At 34.6% G+C, this 23534-nt stretch overlaps 1 protein-coding gene across 2 annotated transcripts in view; it reads left to right on the top strand.

The window, feature by feature from the left end:
* LOC145268737 (acetylcholine receptor subunit beta-like 1) overlaps positions 1-23534 on the top strand; it is a 637640-nt gene that overhangs the window by 443022 nt on the left and 171084 nt on the right. The window contains exon 1 of one of the 2 annotated variants that reach the window (XM_080124321.1): positions 9432-10008. The exons of the other annotated variant lie outside the window; for it this stretch is intronic. Coding sequence (XP_079980447.1) covers positions 9918-10008 — 91 coding nt within the window. The 5' untranslated portion in view covers positions 9432-9917. Of the gene's footprint in view, positions 1-9431; positions 10009-23534 lie in introns of those variants that run through there. 2 annotated transcript variants of the gene reach the window in all.

Raw genomic sequence — 23534 nt, forward strand, 5'->3', positions numbered from 1 at the left:
CTATTGCTATAATTATTGGATTTAAAGTCAAGTTGTCACACACTTTCCCAGTGCTTAAATGATAGACTTCCACAATCAGAGATGACACTATTCAAGCTGTTTATTAGTAGAATTTCTCCTACAGACAATATACTTTCAATTTATTCCAAAAATAAATATTCTCCTCCTTATCTCAGTTTACCAGTACTCTAACCACTAAGTTTTATCACTTTATGTAACATTTAAATAATATTTTAATCACAATCCCTTATAAAAATATACATAATAATATATATCTTACTTTACTTTTATTCTAATCATTACCTTTCATTACTATATGCAAAACGTTTATGATATTCTAATCATTACCTTAAATAACTATATGTCACACTTTAATAATATTTTAATCATTACTTTTAATTACTATATGTCACACTTTAATAATACTTTAATCATTACTTTTCGTTACTATATGTAACACTTTAATAATATTCTAATCATTACATTTCATTACTATATGTCACACTTTAATAATATTCTAATCATTATTTACATTAATATATATGACACTTTAATAATATTTTAATCATTATCTTTCATAACTATATGTCACACTTTAATAATATTCTAATCATTATATTTCATTAATATATGTCACACTTTAATAATATCCTAATCATTACCTTTCATTACTATATGTCACACTTTAATAATATTCGAATCATTATCTTTCATTACTATATGTCACACTTTAATAATATTTTAATCATTATATTCATTACCATATGTGACACCTTAATAATATTCTAATCATTACATTTCACTTTAATAATATTCTAACACTTACCTCTCATTACTATATGTCACACTTTAATAATATTTTATTCATTACCTTTCATAACTACATGTAACCCTTAAATAATATTCTAATCATTACCTTTCATTACTATATGTCACACCTTAATAATATTTTAATCATTACCTTTCATTACTATATGTCACACTTTAATAACATTCTAATCATTATCTTTCATTACTAAATGTCTACTTTAATAATATTGTAATCATTACTTTTCATTAGTATATGTTACACTTTAAAAATATTCTAATCATTACCTTTCATTACTATATGTCACACTTTAATAATATTGTAATCATTACTTTTCGTTACTATATGTCACACTTTAATAATATTCTAATCATTACTTTTCATTACTATATGTTACACTTTAATAAAATTCTAGTCATTACTTTATTGCTATATGTCACACTTTAATAATAATGTAATCATTACCTTTCATTACTATATGTCACACTTTAATAATATTTTAATAATTACCTTTCATTTCTACACGTCACACTTTAATAATATTCTAATCATTATTTTTCATTACTATATGTAACACTTTAATAATATTTTAATCACTACTTTTGTAGCAGAAACAAATAGAACTCTTTTCTTGTGCGTCAGTGCCTCCCCTGACTGTGCGATATGGCACATACTGACCAATCAGAGGCATAGCGCAGGGATCCTCCTAACCCCCTTAAGGAACTATAACTGCTTCCGTCCTGGACAAGAAAAACTCTTTTTTTTCCAGCAAGACGTCAAAGAGAGCGGACCTGTTTCCTCACTCTCTCTCTCTCTCTCTCTCTCTCTCTCTCTCTACCTACATTGGTATCGACGGTCCCCACTTGGGAATAACTACCGGGCAAAGGCAGACGAGTTCTACCCCAGCTATATCTAAATGGCATCTTGCCTTACTTCAATAAACGTTTTCATTGCAAGTTTTACGAAGTCGTTTGTTCGTTTATTCAGTAGCTTGTGTTGAAATACTTATTTTATCAGGGAGTGCCCGAAAAGCATTAACTAAACTCCCAAAAATGGTGACCCCGACGTGTTACACAAGTCGGACTTCTACCCCGTGTAAGCAAGGAAAGGGACGGCGAGCAGAATTCCTGAAATACTTTCCTCAAGAAAGTAATACTACGGATAAACATCACACCTCTGGGAAGGATATATATATATATATAAAAAAAAAAAAAAATTCCTCACGGAAACATTTTTTTCTTCGTCACCGTATCAAAAAAAAAAGAAAAAAGACGACATTATTTCCTGCACCAGACTCTTTTAGCCCACGTGGTGGATTCCTAGGAAAAAGAACGCGAGAGACACGGATAGCATTTCGTTGTAAATGACTTGAAAACCAAAGTGACTAAAAGCTTTTCTTTCACCCTCCTCCTGGGGAAAACGACGCTAGAACACACTCACATGCGAACAGGGTCCAAGTAATTTGAGGGACAGTTAATTCTGTGAAATAAAAAAGAGAACTTTTACTAAAAAAAAAAACAAAAAAACTTGCTATCACGTATGGGCCAAAACGTAAGTACCCAGTTAAAGAATTCATTTACTTCCAGATTATAGGTTACACACACAGGCATACACACAAAAAAAAACACCCACACACACATATTATCCATTTTTTTTTTTACCACTGCTCTTTTGAACCATTTTTCTAGTCTATTTTCTGGTAAAATTTTTTTTTTCTCCTCTCCTTTTTTTAGCCTGTTAAATATTTTTCTTATTTTTGCCTCCGTTTAAATATTTCCCCTTTTTCCCCCACGTGGTCCTATCTATATTTTGGATAGTTAATTTTTTTTATCTATATTTTGGATAGTTAATTTTTTTTATCTGTTGTCGTTTTCTTTATAACAAATACCAGCCCAGTATTCTTCATTGCCGCTTCAGATAGCCTGTATCAGACCGCCTTAGATTCCTACCCGGAGTTAACCAACTTAAATTTTGTGGTGAACAAACCCACGCACACCACAAAACACCACATCGAGACCACAGGTGCTCCTGTTTTCTCACGCCCTCGCCGCCTCTCTGCTGATAAACTTAAGGCAGCGAAGGCAGAATTTAACCATATGCTGCAGTTAGGAATAATACGCCCCTCGTCCAGTCGATGGGCTTCCCCTTTACATATGGTCCCAAAACGAGATGGAGATTGGTGTCCGACTAGGGACTACCAACGACTCAATGCCATGACGGTACCTAATCATTACCCAATCCCACATATACAAGATTTTGCTTCCTCTCTGCATGGTTATAAGACCTTCTCCAAACTAGACCTAGTTAAGGCTTACCATCAGATTCCAGTGAATCTGGCTGACATACCTAAGACTGCGGTAACAACTCCATTTGGAGCGTTTGAATTCTTAACTATGCCTTTTGGTTTACAAAACGCGGCTAGCACATTTCAGCGTTTCATGGACGAAGTAGTGCGCGACTTGGACTTCGTCTATAATTATATAGACGACATCCTCATGGCAAGTGCCTCACCTGAAAAACATGTCACTCATCTCCGCCTACTATTTGAGCGGTTTCAGCAATACCAGGTGAGGATTAACCCTGGTAAATGCGTTTTCGGTGCTTCGTCACTAGTTTTCCTGGGCCACATTATCAGCCCAGACGGTATATCTCCGTTACCGGAAAAGTTGAAGGCTCTGCAAGACCTTCAACCACCCACTTCACTTCGCCAACTAAGGCACTTCCTCGGTCTGTTGAACTACTACAGACGCTTTATCCCACACTGTGTGAATTTTCTAGCATCTCTTTCCGACCTGTTACGTAACAGGAAGAAGAAAAATGAGCAGATCTCACTTAATGAGGCCCAGCTAAAAGCTTTCAATGAAGTGAAAACAAAACTAGCGACAGCATCTCTACTGGCACATCCTGTACATGATGCCCAGTTTTCACTGGTCGTTGACGCATCAGGCACAGCTGTAGGTGCAGTATTGCAACAGCAGCACCAATAACAGTTATAACCTCTCGCATACTTTTCGAGACAGCTGAAACCGACAGAACAACGTTACAGCACGTTTGACCATGAACTCCTGGCAATGTACCTCACACTGAAACATTTCCAACATTCACTCGAGGGCTGTCAATTTGTGATCTACACTGATCACCGTCCGCTTACATATGCACTTCTTTCTAAGCCGAACAAATATTCTCCCCATGAAACACGCCACTTGGATTTTGTTTTGCAATTTACCAGCGATATTCGACATATCTCAGGTGAGCAGAATGCTGCGGCAGATGCTTTGTCCCACCTTCCCATTAATTCTCTGTCCTAACCATCGGATATCGGCTTACAGCAGATGGCCTTAGACCAGCCAAGTCTGGACACGTTGGATCCGTCATCACCTGAATTTGCAACTTGCAAATTCGCATACCTGCCCGTGCCTACCTCGGACACACAGATCATTTGTGACACCTCAATGGATTCACCTCGACCATTCGTTCCATTGATTCATCATAAAGTTGTTTTTGACACCCTACACAATTTGGCACACCCCGGATGCAGAGCCACAGTGAAGCTGATTACAGCTAGATTTTTCTGGCCACATATGAGGCGTGATATCACTGCCTGGACACGTTCCTGTGTATCCTGCCAAAAGTCAAAGGTGCACAAGCATATCCGTGCACCCCTTGGAACATTCACCACCCCAGACGCTCGGTTTAGCCATGTGCACATCGACCTGGTTGGACCTTGGCCGGTCAGTCAGGGATTCACTTATCTCCTGACCTGTATAGACCGTTTCACACGGTGGCCTGAAGCCATTCCCCTCACAGACATTTCGGCTGAGTCCGTAGCATGAGCTCTTATATCAGGCTGGATATTGCGTTACAGAGTTCCCACTACCATCACCACTGATCGTGGCGTACAGTTTGAATCCCACCTCTTCCAGGAACTCTCCAGAATGCTAGGGATCCAACATATTCGCACTACAAGCTATCACCCTGCTTCTAACGGGATGATAGAACGCTTCCATCACCAATTGAAAGCAGCATTACATGCTTACCCTGACCAACAGCGATGGAGCGAATATGTATCAGTTGTCCTTCTTGGCTGTCGTGCCTCAATCAAAGAGGACTTGGGATATTCTGCAGCCGAACTAGTCTATGGAGCACCTCTATCATTGCCAGGTCAGATGCTGACCCCGATAAAGGATACAACAACTGACTCAGCTCTGTATGTCAACAGACTACGAGCCTATCTCAGTAAGCTACCACCAATGCACCCTAGTAAACAGACCATAAAATCTTTGGTCCCAAAGGACATATCAACATGGACCCACGTGTTCCTTAGAAAGGACGCAGTAAAAGCTCCCCTAACTCCACCCTACACTGGCCCTTATCGCATACTTTCACGCACTGATAAAACTTTTATCCTCGACATTAGTTGTAAAAAAGAGACAGTTTCCATAGATAGGGTAAAAAGAGCCTTTCTGGACACATTAATACATGAGCTACACATTCCTCCAACATACACACAGCATCATCATACACCTGAAGTAAATGCTCCATGTGAGAACAGTTATGTGACCACTACACGTAGTGGCCGACGCGTACATTGGCCAAAGAAACTATGTAAAACTGTATATTTCTGTTAAAAAAGAAACCTTTCTTTCTCTCCTTTCTACAAAAAAGAACGTTTCATAAAAAAAAAAAGAATATTCCCCAACTTTTCACAGAAAACTAAGAACATTTTTTTTTCTTCGTAAAAACAAAAAAATAACTTGAATAAATTGACATTTTTATTTGATTTTTTTTTGCTATCCGTTCTGCTAACTTTTTCTCTGTCGGCTTTAAGCCTAAGCAGGGGGTTATGTAGCAGAAACAAATAGAACTCTTTTCTTGTGCGTCAGTGCCTCCCCTGACTGTGCGATATGCACATACTGACCAATCAGAGGCATAGTGCAGTGATCTTCCTTACCTCCTTAAGGAACTATAACTGCTTCCGTCCCGGACAAAAAAAACTCTTTTTTTTCCAGCAAGACGTCAAAGAGAGCGGACCTGTTTCCTCAATCTCTCTCTCTCTCTCTGTCTACACCGGTATCGACGATTCCCACTTGGGAATAAATACCGAGCAAAGGCGGACGAGTTCTATCCCAGCTATATCTAAATAGCATCTTGCCTTACTTCAATAAACCTTTTCATTGCAAGTTTTACGAAGTCGTTTGTTCGTTTATTCAGTAGCTTGTGTTGAAGTATTTATTTTATCAGGGAGTGCCCGAAAAGCATTAACTAAACTCCCAAAACTTTTCATTACTATATGCCACACTTTGATAATATTTTAATCATTACTTTTCATTACTATATGTCACACTTTAATAATATTTTAATCATTACCTTTTCATTACTATATGTCACACTTTAATAATATTCTAATCATTACCTTTCATTACTATATGTCACACTTTAATAATATTTTAATCATTATCTTTCATTACTATATGTCACACTTTAATACTATTTAATCATTACTTTTCATTACTATATGTCACACTTTAATAATATTTTAATCATTACCTTTCATTACTATATGTCACACTTTAATAATATTTTAATCATTACCTTTTCATTACTATATGTCACACTTTAATAATATTTTAATCATTACCTTTCATTACTATATGTCACACTTTAATAATATTTTAATCATTATCTTTCATTACTATATGTCACACTTTAATAATATTTTAATCATTATCTTTCATTACTATATGTCACACTTTAATAATATTTTAATCATTACCTTTTCATTACTATATGTCACACTTTAATAATATTTTAATCATTACCTTTCATTACTATATGTCACACTTTAATAATATTTTAATCATTATCTTTCATTACTATATGTCACACTTTAATAATATTTTAATCATTACTTTTCATTACTATATGTCACACTTTAATAATATTTTAATCATTACATTTTCATTACTATATGTCACACTTTAATAATATTTTAATCATTACCTTTCATTACTATATGTCACACTTTAATAATATTTTAATCATTACCTTTTCATTACTATATGTCAAACTTTAATAATATTTTAATCATTACCTTTTCATTACTATATGTCACACTTTAATAATATTCTAATCATTACCTTTTCATTACTATATGTCACACTTTAATAATATTCTAATCATTACCTTTTCATTACTATATGTCACACTTTAATAATATTTTAATCATTACCTTTCATTACTATATGTCACACTTTAATAATATTTTAATCATTATCTTTCATTACTATATGTCACACTTTAATAATATTTTAATCATTATCTTTCATTACTATATGTCACACTTTAATAATATTTTAATCATTATCTTTCATTACTATATGTCACACTTTAATAATATTTTAATCATTACCTTTCATTACTATATGTCACACTTTAATAATATTTTAATCATTACCTTTTCATTACTATATGTCACACTTTAATAATATTTTAATCATTACCTTTCATTACTATATGTCACACTTTAATAATATTTTAATCATTATCTTTCATTACTATATGTCACACTTTAATACTATTTAATCATTACTTTTCATTACTATATGTCACACTTTAATAATATTCTAATCATTACCTTTTCATTACTATATGTCACACTTTAATAATATTTTAATCATTACCTTTTCATTACTATATGTCACACTTTAATAATATTTTAATCATTACCTTTCATTACTATATGTCACACTTTAATAATATTTTAATCATTATCTTTCATTACTATATGTCACACTTTAATAATATTTTAATCATTACTTTCATTACTATATGTCACACTTTAATAATATTTTAATCATTACCTTTTCATTACTATATGTCACACTTTAATAATATTTTAATCATTACCTTTCATTACTATATGTCACACTTTAATAATATTTTAATCATTACCTTTCATTACTATATGTCACACTTTAATAATATTTTAATCATTACCTTTTCATTACTATATGTCACACTTTAATAATATTTTAATCATTACTTTTCATTACTATATGTCACACTTTAATAATATTCTAATCATTACCTTTTCATTACTATATGTCACACTTTAATAATATTCTAATCATTACCTTTTCATTACTATATGTCACACTTTAATAATATTTTAATCATTACCTTTCATTACCATATGTCACACTTTAATAATATTTTAATCATTATCTTTCATTACTATATGTCACACTTTAATAATATTTTAATCATTATCTTTCATTACTATATGTCACACTTTAATAATATTTTAATCATTATCTTTCATTACTATATGTCACACTTTAATAATATTTTAATCATTACTTTTCATTACGAAATGTCACACTTTAATAATATTTTAATCATTACCTTTTCATTACTATATGTCACACTTTAATAATATTTTAATCGTTACCTTTCATTACTATATGTCACACTTTAATAATATTTTAATCATTACTTTTCATTACTATATGTCACACTTTAATAATATTTTAATCATTACTTTTCATTACTATATGTCACACTTTAATAATATTTTAATCATTACTTTTCATTACTACATGTCACACTCTAATAATATTTTAATCATTACTTTTCGTGTCTAGAAATCACAATTTTTGTTGCTTTTACTTGTTTCTATTCTGATTCGATGGATACTATCAGGTGTTTTGGAATCGACGATACAAAATTAAAATCCCTGGGTTGTGTATTCGATTAACCTCATACACTGAATTGATGGCGATGTGTTTTGGCATTAACTAATCTCCAAATGAGTGAATTCCTTCTACATTTTGTGATGATTTGTTATTGATTAGACCGCATCCTTTAACCGCCTCAAATCATCTCAATCATTTGTTAACAATTTCAAAGATTTCCAAAGAGGACTGTTTGTTCCAGATTGGGGGTTATTAGGTAGTAATACTTATGGAACTGTACTTAGGACTTTGATTTAAAAAATAAATAATAGTATCAGAACAAGAAAAGACAAACTTGCTAGCAACATTTGAGATTTACTTATTTGAAAGGTTTTCCTCAGGTGAGAAAAAAACTTTAAACCTTTATTATTTATTACTTATTAAAAATATTCGGTAAAATAAACGGTCTCACTTTTTTGGCAGTAAAAAACGAACCTTGGCCTACCTCCCCTTGTCGAAATAGACCGGCTGTAATTCGTAGTGGTAGTAGTAGTCGTAATAGTTGTACTTTGAGTATAAAATAAAAAGAACAACTATTATTAATACTACTACTACTACTACTACATCGCGACTTAGTGAATAAATATAAACAAATAAAACAATTTCAACTATCATCATAGTCATCATGATAATCATCAACCTGTTGAAGGAAGCAGCAATTTTATAGGAGCACAATCAGTAAAAGAAACTTATTCCCCCTTTCTAGTAACCATCATCAGCAGCAGCTTATAAAAAAGTGCGTGAACATTATTATTTGGTGATAGTACTGTAGTAATAGTAATAGTAGTAGTAGTAGTAATAAAACACACTCTTTAGTAGTGGTATTATTATTATTATTATTACTATTATTATTATTGTGGTGGTGGTGGTAGTAGTGTAGTAGTAGTAGTAGTAGTAGACATGAGGTAACAACGATAATAGCCAGAGAAAGAGTACCCCCAAACTCAGGCTTGCACATGGACAATCATAAGGTTAAGAATAACATAAACAGAATTTCAAAATATGTATTAAAACGGACACATTAGTCGAAGCGTATACACAGAAAAACACACATATATATAATCACGTACACGAGCGCATGAAGTCGTACCCGCGCACACATAAATGTGGACACGTTCGCACGCACCTGCGTATGCAGATGGAGCGCATCCAGATAGGGAAAGAAAGGATATTTTTTTTATATATATAAAGAAGAGTAAAACTATATCCAAGGTTTGAGAAACAAACAAAACAAAGAGAACAAGTATCTATCTATCTATATATCTATATATATATGTGTGTGTGTGTGTGTGTTTTTGTGGAGAATAATTGCGGAACTTACCTCCCCCCCTTCGAAACGGATAGTGAATTAACCAAAATCTTCAGAAACATGCACTATGAAGAGGAATTTACATCGGTCCTATTTGTATGTCATAGTCGTTTGCTTGCTCTATCAAATTCCGGATAGTCTACAGACTCTGAACGGAGGTAAGTACTAATATAGTGTTTTTGTTTTCTTTTCGTGTTTGATTTAAAGATATAGAGAGAAAGTGGGGTCGTTATATATATATATATATATATATATATATATATATATATATATATATATATATATATATATAAACATTGAAAAGGAAAGTAAGTAAAAAATCTCATCCTTACGTTTTACCCCGAGAAATTTACCGGCTGCATACCTGCGGATTTATTACAAGTTTCAAAAAGTCAAACCTGGATGGTTGGTATACGACAACTCATACTAGTGCTACTAGAACAGTGGAACAACACTGATAATGAAAGCGAGATATATAGAGGGGGAGTGGTAATTTACATTTTTACACTTGAGGTACGGATTAATGACATTTCTTGATTCTTTTCGCTGCTTTTTTTTTCTAGCCCCTATATAAATATATCTCGTTGGATCCAGGTAGGGAAAGCTATAAGATGACTCCACCCATATCTGAAGTCTTTTGTATCCCATCCGAGTAAAAAGCAATATTGCTAAAGGTATATGGAAAAAGAAATTCTCAAAGAACTATCTAAATAAAAACATGGCAAACGTTACATAAATGATTTGGTACTTCTACAGAATTTGAACCGAAACAGACTTATACCAAACTAAACCCAAAACTTGGGTCTGGATTTTAAAAAAGAACATTGCAGATCAAATTCTTTGCAAATACCATTTATTTTAAAGGAAATACAAATTAAGAAATTAATAAAATAAAAAAAAAACAATTTAGTTTTGGTTTACCTACTTGTTTGTGACGAAAAAATAAAAATAATAATCAGCATTCAGTTTAACATTTCCATGCAAGTTGTTTTCATTCTAGGAAAGTTGCGTCACGCAACGTAAGAGTTAACAAAGCCCCACCACATACCCATTAAGAATGGCTTTCTTAATTTGCTTGGGAATATGAAACTGTACGAATGCTGTTAGACGCTTATGCAGAATGTGGACCGTGTGGAAATAACGGTATTATTTAGAAACGCATTCTTAACGCAGGGAGGTGTGACTTTTTTATTAAAAAAAACAAAAAACAAACTATTCTGTATCTTCACCTAAAGAAAGAGATACCGTAAAAATTAAATTTAACTTGAAAATATTATCTGAAAATAGTACGGTCTGTATTCTGCCTAAGTACCGACCTCTTTTATTTTATTCACGACCAATAATTATGAAAGTTGAAATTCTTATAATTATATTGACTATTATTTTATTTTATTTCTTTTTAAATGCAAATACGTCATAAATGAGAAGGTAAAACAAAACAAATTGTTTTCATTAACATTTCCTTGAACATAATTATATCGCCAATATAATATTTACGGTACTCGGTCTCGGTACTAATAATAAAAAAATCTAGTGCAATTTCGCGAGTCGGTGCTCGCTGCCCTCCATACACTTTTGTTTCTGTCTTGTTTAATGAAAGAAGATCAGCTCTCTACTCTACTTTAATCTATGCAAATAAATAATGGCCATCGATAATTAAATTCTTTACTCTTACCAGACATTATGTAAAGGTGATAAAAAATGTAAACATTTTCCTGCTTACATTTTCAACAATTACGCTCAGTGATCTTCAAATAAACATTATTTCGCGAAACAAAAATCAAAATCCAAACTAGTTGTACCGCTGCAGCTGCACTGCACGCTGCAGTGAAGGGACAATTTTTTAAAGAAATAACCTGTCGTTATTTACTTGTCTCCCCATGAGGGCAGAGATACAAGATAGACCTTTAATATAGAAAAAATTCAGTTCCTTAAATCTGTGCATACTGGATTGGAATAAAAATTTAAATTGTCCCAGTCTGGAAGGATCTTCTCCGATTTAGAACAGAACAGATACTACTCTTTTATCCCACAAGTAAATAAATTTATATATATATATATATATATATATATATATATGTATGAGGAGAAAAACTTGATTGAAACAATGGTAAATTTGTAGATTAACACACTCAGCTGTCCCTCCCCTCACCCTCTCCAAAAATGAGATGCTACTTTTTTAGACGGTTACATATGAATAATACCGAAAGAAGAATAAAAACGAAATTAATTTAGAATTTAGAGTGAGGAATCAATTTCATATATAAATTTAACGTAAATTGATCCCCCAGCTAAATCCTCTTAAAACGGCAATAACTTCCAGAAACCCCGAAAATACATGATAGTAAAAAAAAAAAAAAAAAAAAAGTATTTTAGAATTTAGAATGAGGTATGTTCAACGTAAAATGATTCCTCAATTTCGGGCCATTCTACCATTTCAGGGCAACTAATCATTTTTTTTTCTTTTTGCTATGGGGGATAAGTTATCTGCGGTTATATTTTTTGGGAGGGGTGATCTACCTTTTTAGGCTATTACGTATAGGTTTATTGCCTTGCCAGTCGAATTTGAAGGTGGGGGTTAGTGGTAAAATCTTTTAGTTAACTGCTCTAAAAAGTCAAAATGATACGAAAATGAAGATGATTTTTACGTTAAATTTATAGAAGACACTGCCTTCCATCCAGTAATTCTGAAATAATTGTTTTGTATTCGTTTGGTTTTCTTCTTTTCGCCAAGTTTTTCATGTTGCTCACATGTAATCGTCTAAAAAAAAAAAAAAAAAAAAAAAAATAGAATATCATTTTAAGTACGGGAAGGGTGATTTAACCGAAGGTGTTATTTATCAATTACTTTTTGGTGCAAAAAAGGGTGTTAAAACTCGCGATTTGATCAACAATAATGGTAATAATACTCAACAAGCCACGCTTTAAAACAATCTATTCAATTTCAAAATACGAGAGTTCATGAAGCACACAACACATGATCTTTAGAACGAATTCACGGGTGAACCTATTCAATTGTCACCACAAAAAGGCTATGTAAGACACAAGGTCACTATTTAGTTACTGATGTAGACACGGCATTTGCCCCCTCCCCCCATGGTGTCAACGGAAAATCAGTCTGTGTGTGTGTGTGTGTGTGTGTGTTTTCGTAGAGTACGTCCGCACCTTCAAAATATCCGGAAAAATATTTTAGATTGAGAGTGGGGTTCGCATTACTTTATAAAACTGAGAAATTCTATAATTATAAGTTAGCCCCTCATTGGCTGATTGGCCACCCACTGTCTTTGTTTAGACCAATCAGATTAGTCGAGATTTTAATCGCCGAGCAGTTGGGTTGGCGGTTTTTTTGAATGCCTTCCTTTTTTAGTTCCAGATACAGCAGCCGTAGAAGAAACCTGGAAGTCAACTCTCTGAATATGAGGCATTTGGCGTCTCTACTCTTCATCTTCTTGAGACTTTATTTTTTAAGCCTTAATGATTAGGCTAAGTTATTATTATATATATCTCCCAGAGACTTTTTATGGTAAAAATTATTGACCTGTCTTTAATGACAATTCCTTCAAATGAACATGCATTATGAACTTCTCTAATGTTGACTAGTCGAGAATTGAATCAATCATCAGAAGGCATCATGCCAACCTCATTCAAACGGCTGTAATTAATCCGATCTTCGAACAGTGCTGAACCCGAATTCCAGTTCCTACTAAAGATAAAAGGACTATTACCTTTCGAGGTGTTACCAGCTCTACTCACAGGCAAAATAAGCATTTCCTTTTTTTTGCAATGAAGAACAAATAAAATTTGTGTCAAATTTTAGATGTATGTTTTGTTGTAACTGTTGTTAATTTTTTGCCAATGTCTTGGAGCTAAAACGGGTGAGAAGAAAATTCTTACAACACAAAATTATTACCATTGCTTTACCCAATATCGTGGGATAGCATGGTAATCGTTTGGTAGTCATCTCGGAAATGTGATAAATGATTACTCATTCTGTTCTACACTACGTAGTCTGGGTGATCCAAAATTCTTTTTGGTCAGGAAGTGGGAGATTGTTTTACGTTATATTAATGACTCCAATGGTAATCGGCCCTGTCGGTGGGGCATTAGAATACGCCGACTGCCCCCCTGCAGAGGGTAAAAGTTCCTCAATGGGGGTCCTGGATATGACCTTAAACTATATCCAGTGGTGAGGCCCCAGCTTGTGGGCTTTAAGGAGTGTGGAGCCACCCTTTAATTACCATTGCTCCCAGGTCCACTCTGACCCGGAGTGGTAGTACCTGTTAGGGTCCCAACTATGGGTTAAATAGAAACCGACGTGAAAACAACAAATATATTCTATTAAAAAAAAAATTCTTCAAAATCTTTGGATTCGGCATTAAATAACCCGAAAAGGATTGATATGCCGTAAAACAAAAACAACCAACCAACCAACCAATGGTAATCGTTACTATTACTGATATAAATTATTTTAAAGGAAATAACTCTGAGAAATCAGTTAAAAAAACAATTAATTTTGCTCATAAACTCATCTACTTATTTGTGGTCTATTTGCATTGAAAAATATTATTGAATAGAAGTTTTGTTCTGCAAATATCAGAATTGAGAAAAGTAGGCAATTTTATTTACGTTACTGACTAAAGAAATATGACTACTTTCCCTACATCTGATATTTACAGAACATTAAAGGCCTACTTATACAAATATATTTTTAACACCTATATATTTTTAACACAAATGAGTAAGTAAAATAAAGTGTTATTGTCTAATTTCTCATCTCTATTTCCTTTTAAAATAATTTATGTCAGTAAATAATAATGATTACCGCATCAATTCTAAAATATTCTATTACTAGCTGCCTGTGTCCCGACGTTGCCCAAGAAAGTAGATTAACTAAAAAAAATTTGATGCCCAACCTTGAAGGATCCGTTGCGAACACAAACCCCACAATATTAAAAGCAGATTCTCTGAATTTTCTATCATTTTTTTGTTGATGTTACATAATAGTAGTCTCACAAAAACGATGGTTAAGAATTTTTAAAAAGTAGATAGTTTGCTTTAGTTAAAACATAGGTTGATGTTATATTTTTAGCAAGTCCGGCCATTTAGGTATGTAATTTAAATACTCGTTTGTAAAAGTAGTATATCTAATTAACTTTTTTGAAAATTATAACTTAGACTGAAGTGGTGGTTTAAAGTGGAAGCTGTCATTGAAACTTCATTATTTTGTTTCATTTTTTCTTAATAATTTAATTTTTTTATACTTGTTTTTTTAAAGTTGATAAAAAAAAGAGAACATTGAAATGATGATTTTTAAAAATAACTTATGATGGTCATAGACATCATATGAAGGCGCCATTTTGAATTGTTTGTTAATTTAATTTTTTTAATTACATTTTCACCCCAAGACAAGGCACAGTGCCACTTTGATGTAGGGATCTACTATCAAGGACATAAGTCGCAGGGATACTATGTAGGGAGTTGAGCAACAAGATGCCTGTTCACATTACACTTGAACTTCTGCATGTCAGTACAGTTAGGTAAACAGGCCCCAGAAGAGAATTCTAGAGTCTTGCAGTTCTTGGGAAGAAACTATTAGAGTAGAAGGCTTTCTAACATCTAGGGATCTCTACTAGCTAGGGTTGGGACTTTGCTGCTTGTTGGGTTTGGCAGAGATATTTACGTCGGGGGGGGTACAAGGCCTTGTAGTTTGTCGGAGCATCCACCATTAAAATACTTGTAGAACAGGCAGTGGGATGCAACATTTCATTAGTAGGACAGAGGTTGGAGCCTGATGACAGTTCAGGACCTATCAGGTTGGCGACTCTCTTTTGAAACTGGTTCAGGAGTGAGAGACCAGTAGCAGATGCACCAGCCCAAATGTGACAACAATATTCCATACCTGGGCGAATGTTGTCCTTATAGAGCTACAGGAAACTTTCAGGCATCAGTAACTTTCTAGCAAGGTAGAGAGAGCCCACCTTCTTTGAAGCAGCCTTGGCAGTGCTCTCGATGTATCTGTACCAACTGATGTTACCCGTGAACATTAAGCCAAAGCGTTTGAAAAAAGTACTTTCAGATAATGTATCTTTAGCCATAGCTATTGGTGGTTGAGAAGGTTTCTTGTAATTATTGAAGGAAACAAGATTAGTCTCGGCAGTATTGAATGTGACCATCCATTTTTGTCCCCATTCCACTACATATTGGAAGTCTTCCTCTAGTGTTTCTGCCATTGCCTTAGATATGTGTTCATTCGTTCTCCCCTCATGCCTGTTATAGAGTATGGTGTTTTTAGCAAATATACTCATCTCGGAGACAATTTTATCAGGAGGTCATTTATGAATATTAGAAATAATAAAGGTCCAAGGATCGACCAAGGAAGGACCACCGCATTTATATCATATTGTTTAGATGTACAACGGTCGAGAACAACCTTCTTCTCTTATTCAAGAAAAATTTAATTATGTTACTTATTCGCCCAGTGATACCATATGATCTGATTTTCTTGAAGACCATCTTGCCATACCCTGTCAAAATCTTTAGCTATATTTAGGGATACTGCTCTCCCCTTCCCATGCTTTGTCTAGTGTATGGTATATACATACGGAGATTACAGTTAAGATATCTGCTGTAGAATGAGCTTACCTAAATCCATATTGTTGGTCGGTCAGAAGTTTAGCAAGTGTAAGGTGATAGACTATAGCTTTATTAATTATAGATGCAAATATTTTAGGGAAAAGAGGAATGCTAATGGTGTGATAATTTTTTGGTCAGAATTCTTGTAAACTGGTACCACAGAAGCAGTTTTCCAGCAGTCATGAAAGCAAGATTTGTTAAGGCATTTGTTGCAAAGTTTGGAGAGGACTGGAGCAAACTCATCGGAGCATTTTTTTGACTAGTACAGCCAGGATGAGATCGGGTCCATATGCTTTTGAAGTGTCTAGATTTTTTTTATTATATCATGCACCTGAGAAAGCATGATTTTCAGATCATCTAGTGTGGTGTTAGTCTGCAAATGAAAATCAGGGAGGTAGTGGTTTGCTTGGTCCAATGTAGAGTTTGAGGCAAACGCATGTTAGCCTTCTTGGTTTTCATGCAAACAACCTCATAATTGTTGGATAGTGGGGGAATTGTTGATTGCTTATTATTTACTACACTGGTGTAAATTTTCCAGAAATCACGAGTTCCTAATTTCTGCGCTTCGATGCATTTTCTGGTGGTTCTCGCTATTTCTTTGTTTACAATTACTTCTAGCTTTAATAAACTTTTGTCTGTTTGTACTGGACTTACGTCGGATAAATCTGCAGTATTGGTTTCACGTGACTTAGCCTTTTGGCCAAGATCAAAGTGTAGTATCTGTTTTTCAGATACTGCACTTCCATTTCTTATTCTCTTTCGGTGGAGGAGCAGTCCTTCACGACCGAGACAATTTTTATTTTTGTACCTTTTCTCCACGTTAAAAAAACGTCCCTGGTGTCTAACTCTGTGGGGAGGCATTGTAAATAGGTACATGCTGCCTTTGAGCAATGGTAGCTGTACAAGTAGAAGTAAACCATTGAGGAGAGGGGAGGTTGCTATAGATCGTATGTGTGGGAACATGAGCTTGAATTGCCACTTTGAACTATTTAGTGGTCTCATTTTCGCAGTGTTCTGCAGGAAGAGAAAAGATATTTCCCCATAGGGCATCTCTGATGAGATTCCTGATGGTTTCCCAGTCAGCTTTCTTATAACTTGTTGATTTGAGTAATGGCTCTTCAGCTTTGGGTCGAGAATGTAGGGCGATTTCTACCATTATCACAGCGTGATAATGGTAGAGTGGGCTATGGGCATTTGTTATACAATCATCGGGAACTATGATCAGAAATAGATCTAGAGTTGAGGTTTGTTTAGCTTGCTGGTTTGGGAAACGTGTCCGAAACATAACTGTCTGTGATATGGGATGAGATATAAAGAATCTATGTGTTATGCTACCAGCTGCATCTGTGTAAGTAAAGAAATCAAGCCAATTACTGTGGTGGACATTAAAGTCACCAAATACATGTACTTGTGCGCTAGTATCAAGGGAGACTGCTGTATCTATGCTGTCAGAGACTTGGTTGATTAAAGTACAGTCCTGGGTCGAGGGAGAGTGGTAGAGAAAATATAAGTAGCACAAGTTGTAGGTTAAGTTTAAAGCACATAAAGGCCTGGTCGTTTGATTCTAGTTTTGATTCTCTAGTAAAGGAGAGGGTATTTCAAATATAGAATTCAAGTCTGTGCAAATGTTTGTCTGAGTCCATATGGCAAAGTGGGAGATAGCCAGGCATGTTAAAGTAGTTAGAGGGAATGGATGAGTGTGGGTTAGTTTCACTTAGCGCCAAAATATCCGGGGTGTTTGTTAGGAGAAATCATTCAAGATCATTTAAATTAGTTCTATGTCCACAGATATTCGTGAATGCAAGCCTCAAGAGAGGAGGTAAATTGGTTTTGTTTGAGTTTATGCCTTATTCTGAGTGCGATTCTATTATTAATGTGTAGACGACACTGCTGAGATGGAAACATTTTGATATTCTGTTATTTCATGATTATACTCAGGAACATAGACACAATATAATTGGAAGTCAGAGAGTGTTTGTATTTTAATTTTAAAATGTGACCTAATCTGTAAGAAATAGTATTAGTTAAAAATAAAATAATAAACTGTAGTCTAATTAAAATTATACTTATGAAATCATTCACGTGATGGTAGTGTGTTTGTGGGAGGACTTAATTACAAGACAGTGGAAGACTTTGCTACTTTCTTTGCAGGAGTACATTTTGAGAGAATCGATTTACTAGGATCAGGTGTAATAATTTGTAAATGGGACGAAATACAAGCAGTTTTAGGAATTGCTGTGAGTATACTTCTAATGTATGGAAACTAATATATATTTTTTAAATTTTAAACTTTTATTTTGAAGAAAGGTGTCTTATCACACAAAAACAACAATCGCGGCTGAGATGTTACTTACTTTCATTAAACTTAAATGGTTACGTGTGGATTTAAAATGGGTTTTGTTCATGGTAGGTGTTTTCTACACGGTCTTAAGATTAGTGGTAGGGTAAGAAATTACTTTTTACATTCTTTTCAGCACAAAGTTACCAAAGATCACGTTGAAAATGTAGGACATCATTTATTTTCATGTCTATAAGATGTTGCTCATCAAAATCAAATTCTGAAATAAAAATCTTACAGTTTCCACACATTAAAATTATATGGGTCGATAGAGAATTAAATTTTACTGCGTTTGATATAAATTTTAATTTTTTACGATTTTTCAATCATTAACTATTCTATACCTTTATTTTATTTTCATACACTGAAGGGGTAGGGTAACTTTTTTATGTTTTATTTCCGGTGTAAGAGAATATCCGTCTTTTAGAATGTAGAACATTATTTTTACTGCTTTTTATAACGATTAATGATTCTAAGGAGGTATCCTATAAAGTATGTTGATTGCCCTCCACACACACACACACACACACACACACACACACACACACACACACACACACACACACACATACATACTGCAGCAAGGTTAGATAAGATGTTCGTTTATAGTGGCGCAATCCAGCTGTCCAACAGCTAATAGTGCAAAATTTGACTGGCTTTCATCTGCATTTCTCTGATCAGGGCAAAATGGGCGACTGGAAATAAAATTACCCCTTTTAAAGAAGCAGACATTACCTCCTTTGAAAAGAGAGGGGATGTCTGTTGGCTGAGACGCGTTCGGCGAGAATTGCTGCAAAATCACTCTTCACTTTGTGTACATATAGTCTGCTGTGTTGTTTTCTTGTCATTATTTGATTTTTTTATTTCACAAAGGTTTAGCCTATCAACATTATTATCCTTGAGAAAAGAAAAAAGAAATTCAACCTTTTGGCATTTGATCTATTCGTTCCTTATTACTATTTACTTTCCTTAAAAGACCAAAGAATTCAATCTAAACTGTCTTTTCCCCGACTCAGCCAACTAAAGATTAAAAGTTCTAGAAGAAGCCTAGGTTATAAAACTTATGTCAAAAAAGAAAAAAAGTTTAATTATTTGGAATATGGAATCCTCTGTTCTCAATCAAAAAAGAAGTCCTTCACGACTCGAGCAATTTATATTTTACACCTAAAGCATGTTTGAATAAAAATAGCAACATTAAAGGCAAAGTAGACTGAAAAATGTTTATAATCCAGTTGAAAAAGTGGTTAAATAAGGAACAGTGATAATTCAAGTTTATACTGTTTTTTAAAGAGCAGGTTTATGAACTTGAGTTATCGTTTTTCTTTAGCTAGCCTCTTTTTCTATTTTTTATAAAGATGGCAGCTATATTTTTTGTCCGAGTTTTCACCAGCATTTTACAATAACTTTCATGTGGAATGGTTGACCCACTCAAACAAGACCGATGATGAGGGGAGATTCTGTCATGATTTCTCCATTGCTTATGACCTGACTCAGATTGTTCACGAACCCATCCGTGTGCCCGACAATGACGGCCAGTATGCAAGTCTTCTAGACCTTTTTCTCACAACTTGCCCTGAACTATGTTCAGTTTCCGTTCTGTCTCCTCTTGGATCTTCCAACCACTCAGTTGTATCGATTAAGATAAAAATGAAATGTAATAAGTCCTCAGACGTACCTCTCCATCGTACAGTATATCGATACACTATGGCTGACTGGGATAGTTTCCGTACATTTATATCGGATCTTCCTCTGCGTTCCATGTTTAAAAAGGATGTGTCATCTATAGTATCAGACCTGACAGAATGGTTAATTGTAGGTATAGACAATTTCATACCCTCGAAAAAGTTCCAGCAAAAGCCATGGTTTTCTCCAGAATGTGCTGCTGCTATTGCACACAGAAATCACTTTTTCCACTGCTTCCAACGTAATAGATGTATGGAAACTAAAGACGCTTTCAGGACTGCCAGCAACCATTGTAAGAAAGTAATAAAGAACGCAAGAGAGTTGTATGCTCAGTCCGTCAAGTCCAAAGTAGCTGAGCAGCGGCTTGGTTCCCACCAGTTTTGGCAAATTGCAAACAGAATCCTGAACAGAAGCGCGTGCTCTATCCCAACTATCATCAATGGACCTGAGTTAATCTCGTCAGCATCAGACAAAGCCAAACTCTTTGCTAAGAACTTTGCAGCCAATTCTACCCTTTGCGATCAAGGCCGCCAACCCCCAATATTTCCTCCTATATCAGAAAACACACTATGTGATATACAAATATCTGTACGTGATGTTGCCAAGTTAATCAAAAACCTTGATTCCAGTAAAGCAACCGGCCCTGACGGTATTCCAATTATAATACTCAAAAAACTTCAACCAGAACTAGCACCCATACTTACAAAACTGTTTAAACGTTGTCTTAAGGAGAATTGCTTCCCATCACTCTGGAAAATCTCATCAGTATGCCCTGTATTTAAGAATTCAGGTGATCGTTCACCCCCCTCTCAGTACAGGCCTATAAGTCTCCTGTGCGTCATGAGTAAGTTGCTGGAATCTGTGTTAAATAGAGAAGTAATCAACCATCTCAGCAAAAATAACCTTCTTAGTGACACACAATATGGTTTCCATTTTGCTAGATCTACAGCAGATGTGCTTACAGTTATATCTCATAGGATTAGCGAATCTCTCGACAGAGGCAACCTTTCTAGGGCAATTGCTCTTGACATATCAAAGGCCTTTGATAGGGTATGGCATAAAGGTTTACTTCACAAGATCTCCAGCTATAGTATAGCTGGAAATGTCTTCTCAATTATTAAATCATTTCTCTCTGATAGGTTCATAAGAGTAGTAGTTGATGGGCAAAAATCAGAAGCTCACAGTATAAATGCTGGAGTCCCTCAGGGGTCCATCCTGGGCCCAACTCTTTTCCTGATCTACATTAATGATCTTCCAAATCACATCCTTACATCATTCGTGGACATTTTTGCTGACGACACTACCATCTATGGTAGCACATCTAAAACAGTAAACGACCAAGTTCTCTCCGATTCTCTCTCCTCTGATCTTGATCATGTTATACAATGGGGAAAGGAGTGGCTGGTTACATTTTATTGCATCTAAAACCAAGCTTCTCTCTTTACATCATCAACATTCTGAGCCCCATCTGGCATCAATTAAAATGAATGGCTCTCGTCTTGGGGAGGCCTCAAGTTTTTACAGGCTTCTGGGCTTGACCTTTACTCCTGATCTTAAATGGAATACGTACATCAAATCTGTTGCCAAGGCCGCTGGAAAAATGGTGGGATCCTTCTATCGATCCAGTAGATATCTCACTGCTGATGCAATTCTCTATCTATATAAGAGCCAGATACGTCCAAGGATGGAATACTGTTGCCACATATGGGCAGGAGCTGCTAGAAAAGACTTGTCCTGCCTTGATATGGTTCAAAATAGACTTCGTGGCCTGGTGGGAGATGTCCTTTTCTCTTCGCTGCAACCTCTATCTCACAGAAGAGATGTTGCGAGTTTGTCTCTGCTTTATCGTTAATTTCATGGAAAGTGTTCGACTGAGCTTCAATCTATGGTCCCCCCTCGCCAAACTTTCACAAGAAACCCTAGACTAGCTGAAAACATTATCAATAATTTTCCCCACTCTTTATCTGTGCCTAAACCTAAACATAGATTCCATGATCAAAGCTTCTTTTTTAGAACTGCACGCCTGTGGAATTGTCTTCCGTTTTCCTGCTTTCCAGCTGTCTGTCTTCAAGTCCAACATGAACAAGTTTCTGATGAGCTGTTCCACTTAAGTTAACAAATTTACTGAACTTCCATTACTATCGATTACTATATTGTCCTTTTGACTACTCTACACTCTTTAACCCTTATCCTTGAGTGGCCTATCGGCCTTGATAAGTGGTGACGCCTATGTAAAAAAAAAAAATGTAATTTTTTCAATTACTAAAACATGTTTATAGTAAAAACGAAGTTGTTTGGAAGTAATAGCGAAACCCATTTCACTCTCATTAATATGAATGACTGAAATGCAATTATACCAAAATTATAAGCTATATAAGACCAAAACTTTATGGACCTTGATTTCTTGCTTGTTTGCATCTTGTCTTTGAAGATCGGGCGATTCCATTTTTAAAATAGGGATGACAAGTTAAATTATATATACAGCTATGGTCAAAATTATGGATTACCAGTGAAATATCGAAATTATGATTCAAACTTATATATTTCAAGGTTAATAATATTCGAGTAAACATTAATAAATCTATTTTAACAGCAATCAATATTTGGCATGTCTTCCTTTTGCCTTTATAACAGCTTTTATTCATTCTTGCATATTATTGGTTAAATTATTGCAGTACGATCTATTTTCTGCCACTTTTCATGAAGTTTGATTTCTAATTCTTTTTTTAATGCACATTTGTACATTCTCACTCTCTTCCCTAGATGGGACCTCAAAGTTTCAATGGGATGTTTGTTTGGGGATTGAGGGGGTTCACTTCATCACTGTAATTCCTTTTATCTCAAACCAACCCATTGAAACTTTTGACACATGGCATGGGGTATTGTTTTGTAATTTTAATCAAAGAGGTTTAGTAAACCTGGTCCAGCATGTTAGTATATATTGTGTAGATCATTTTGTCCTCACATGTGTACAACATTCCAGTGTCTGAAGAAGCCATGCAGCTGTAAACCATTATGCTTCCTCCTCCA

The sequence above is a fragment of the Euprymna scolopes genome, chromosome 4 (genome assembly GCF_053919585.1).
Source record: "Euprymna scolopes isolate OS-2025 chromosome 4, ASM5391958v1, whole genome shotgun sequence".
NCBI lineage: Eukaryota > Metazoa > Mollusca > Cephalopoda > Sepiida > Sepiolidae > Euprymna > Euprymna scolopes.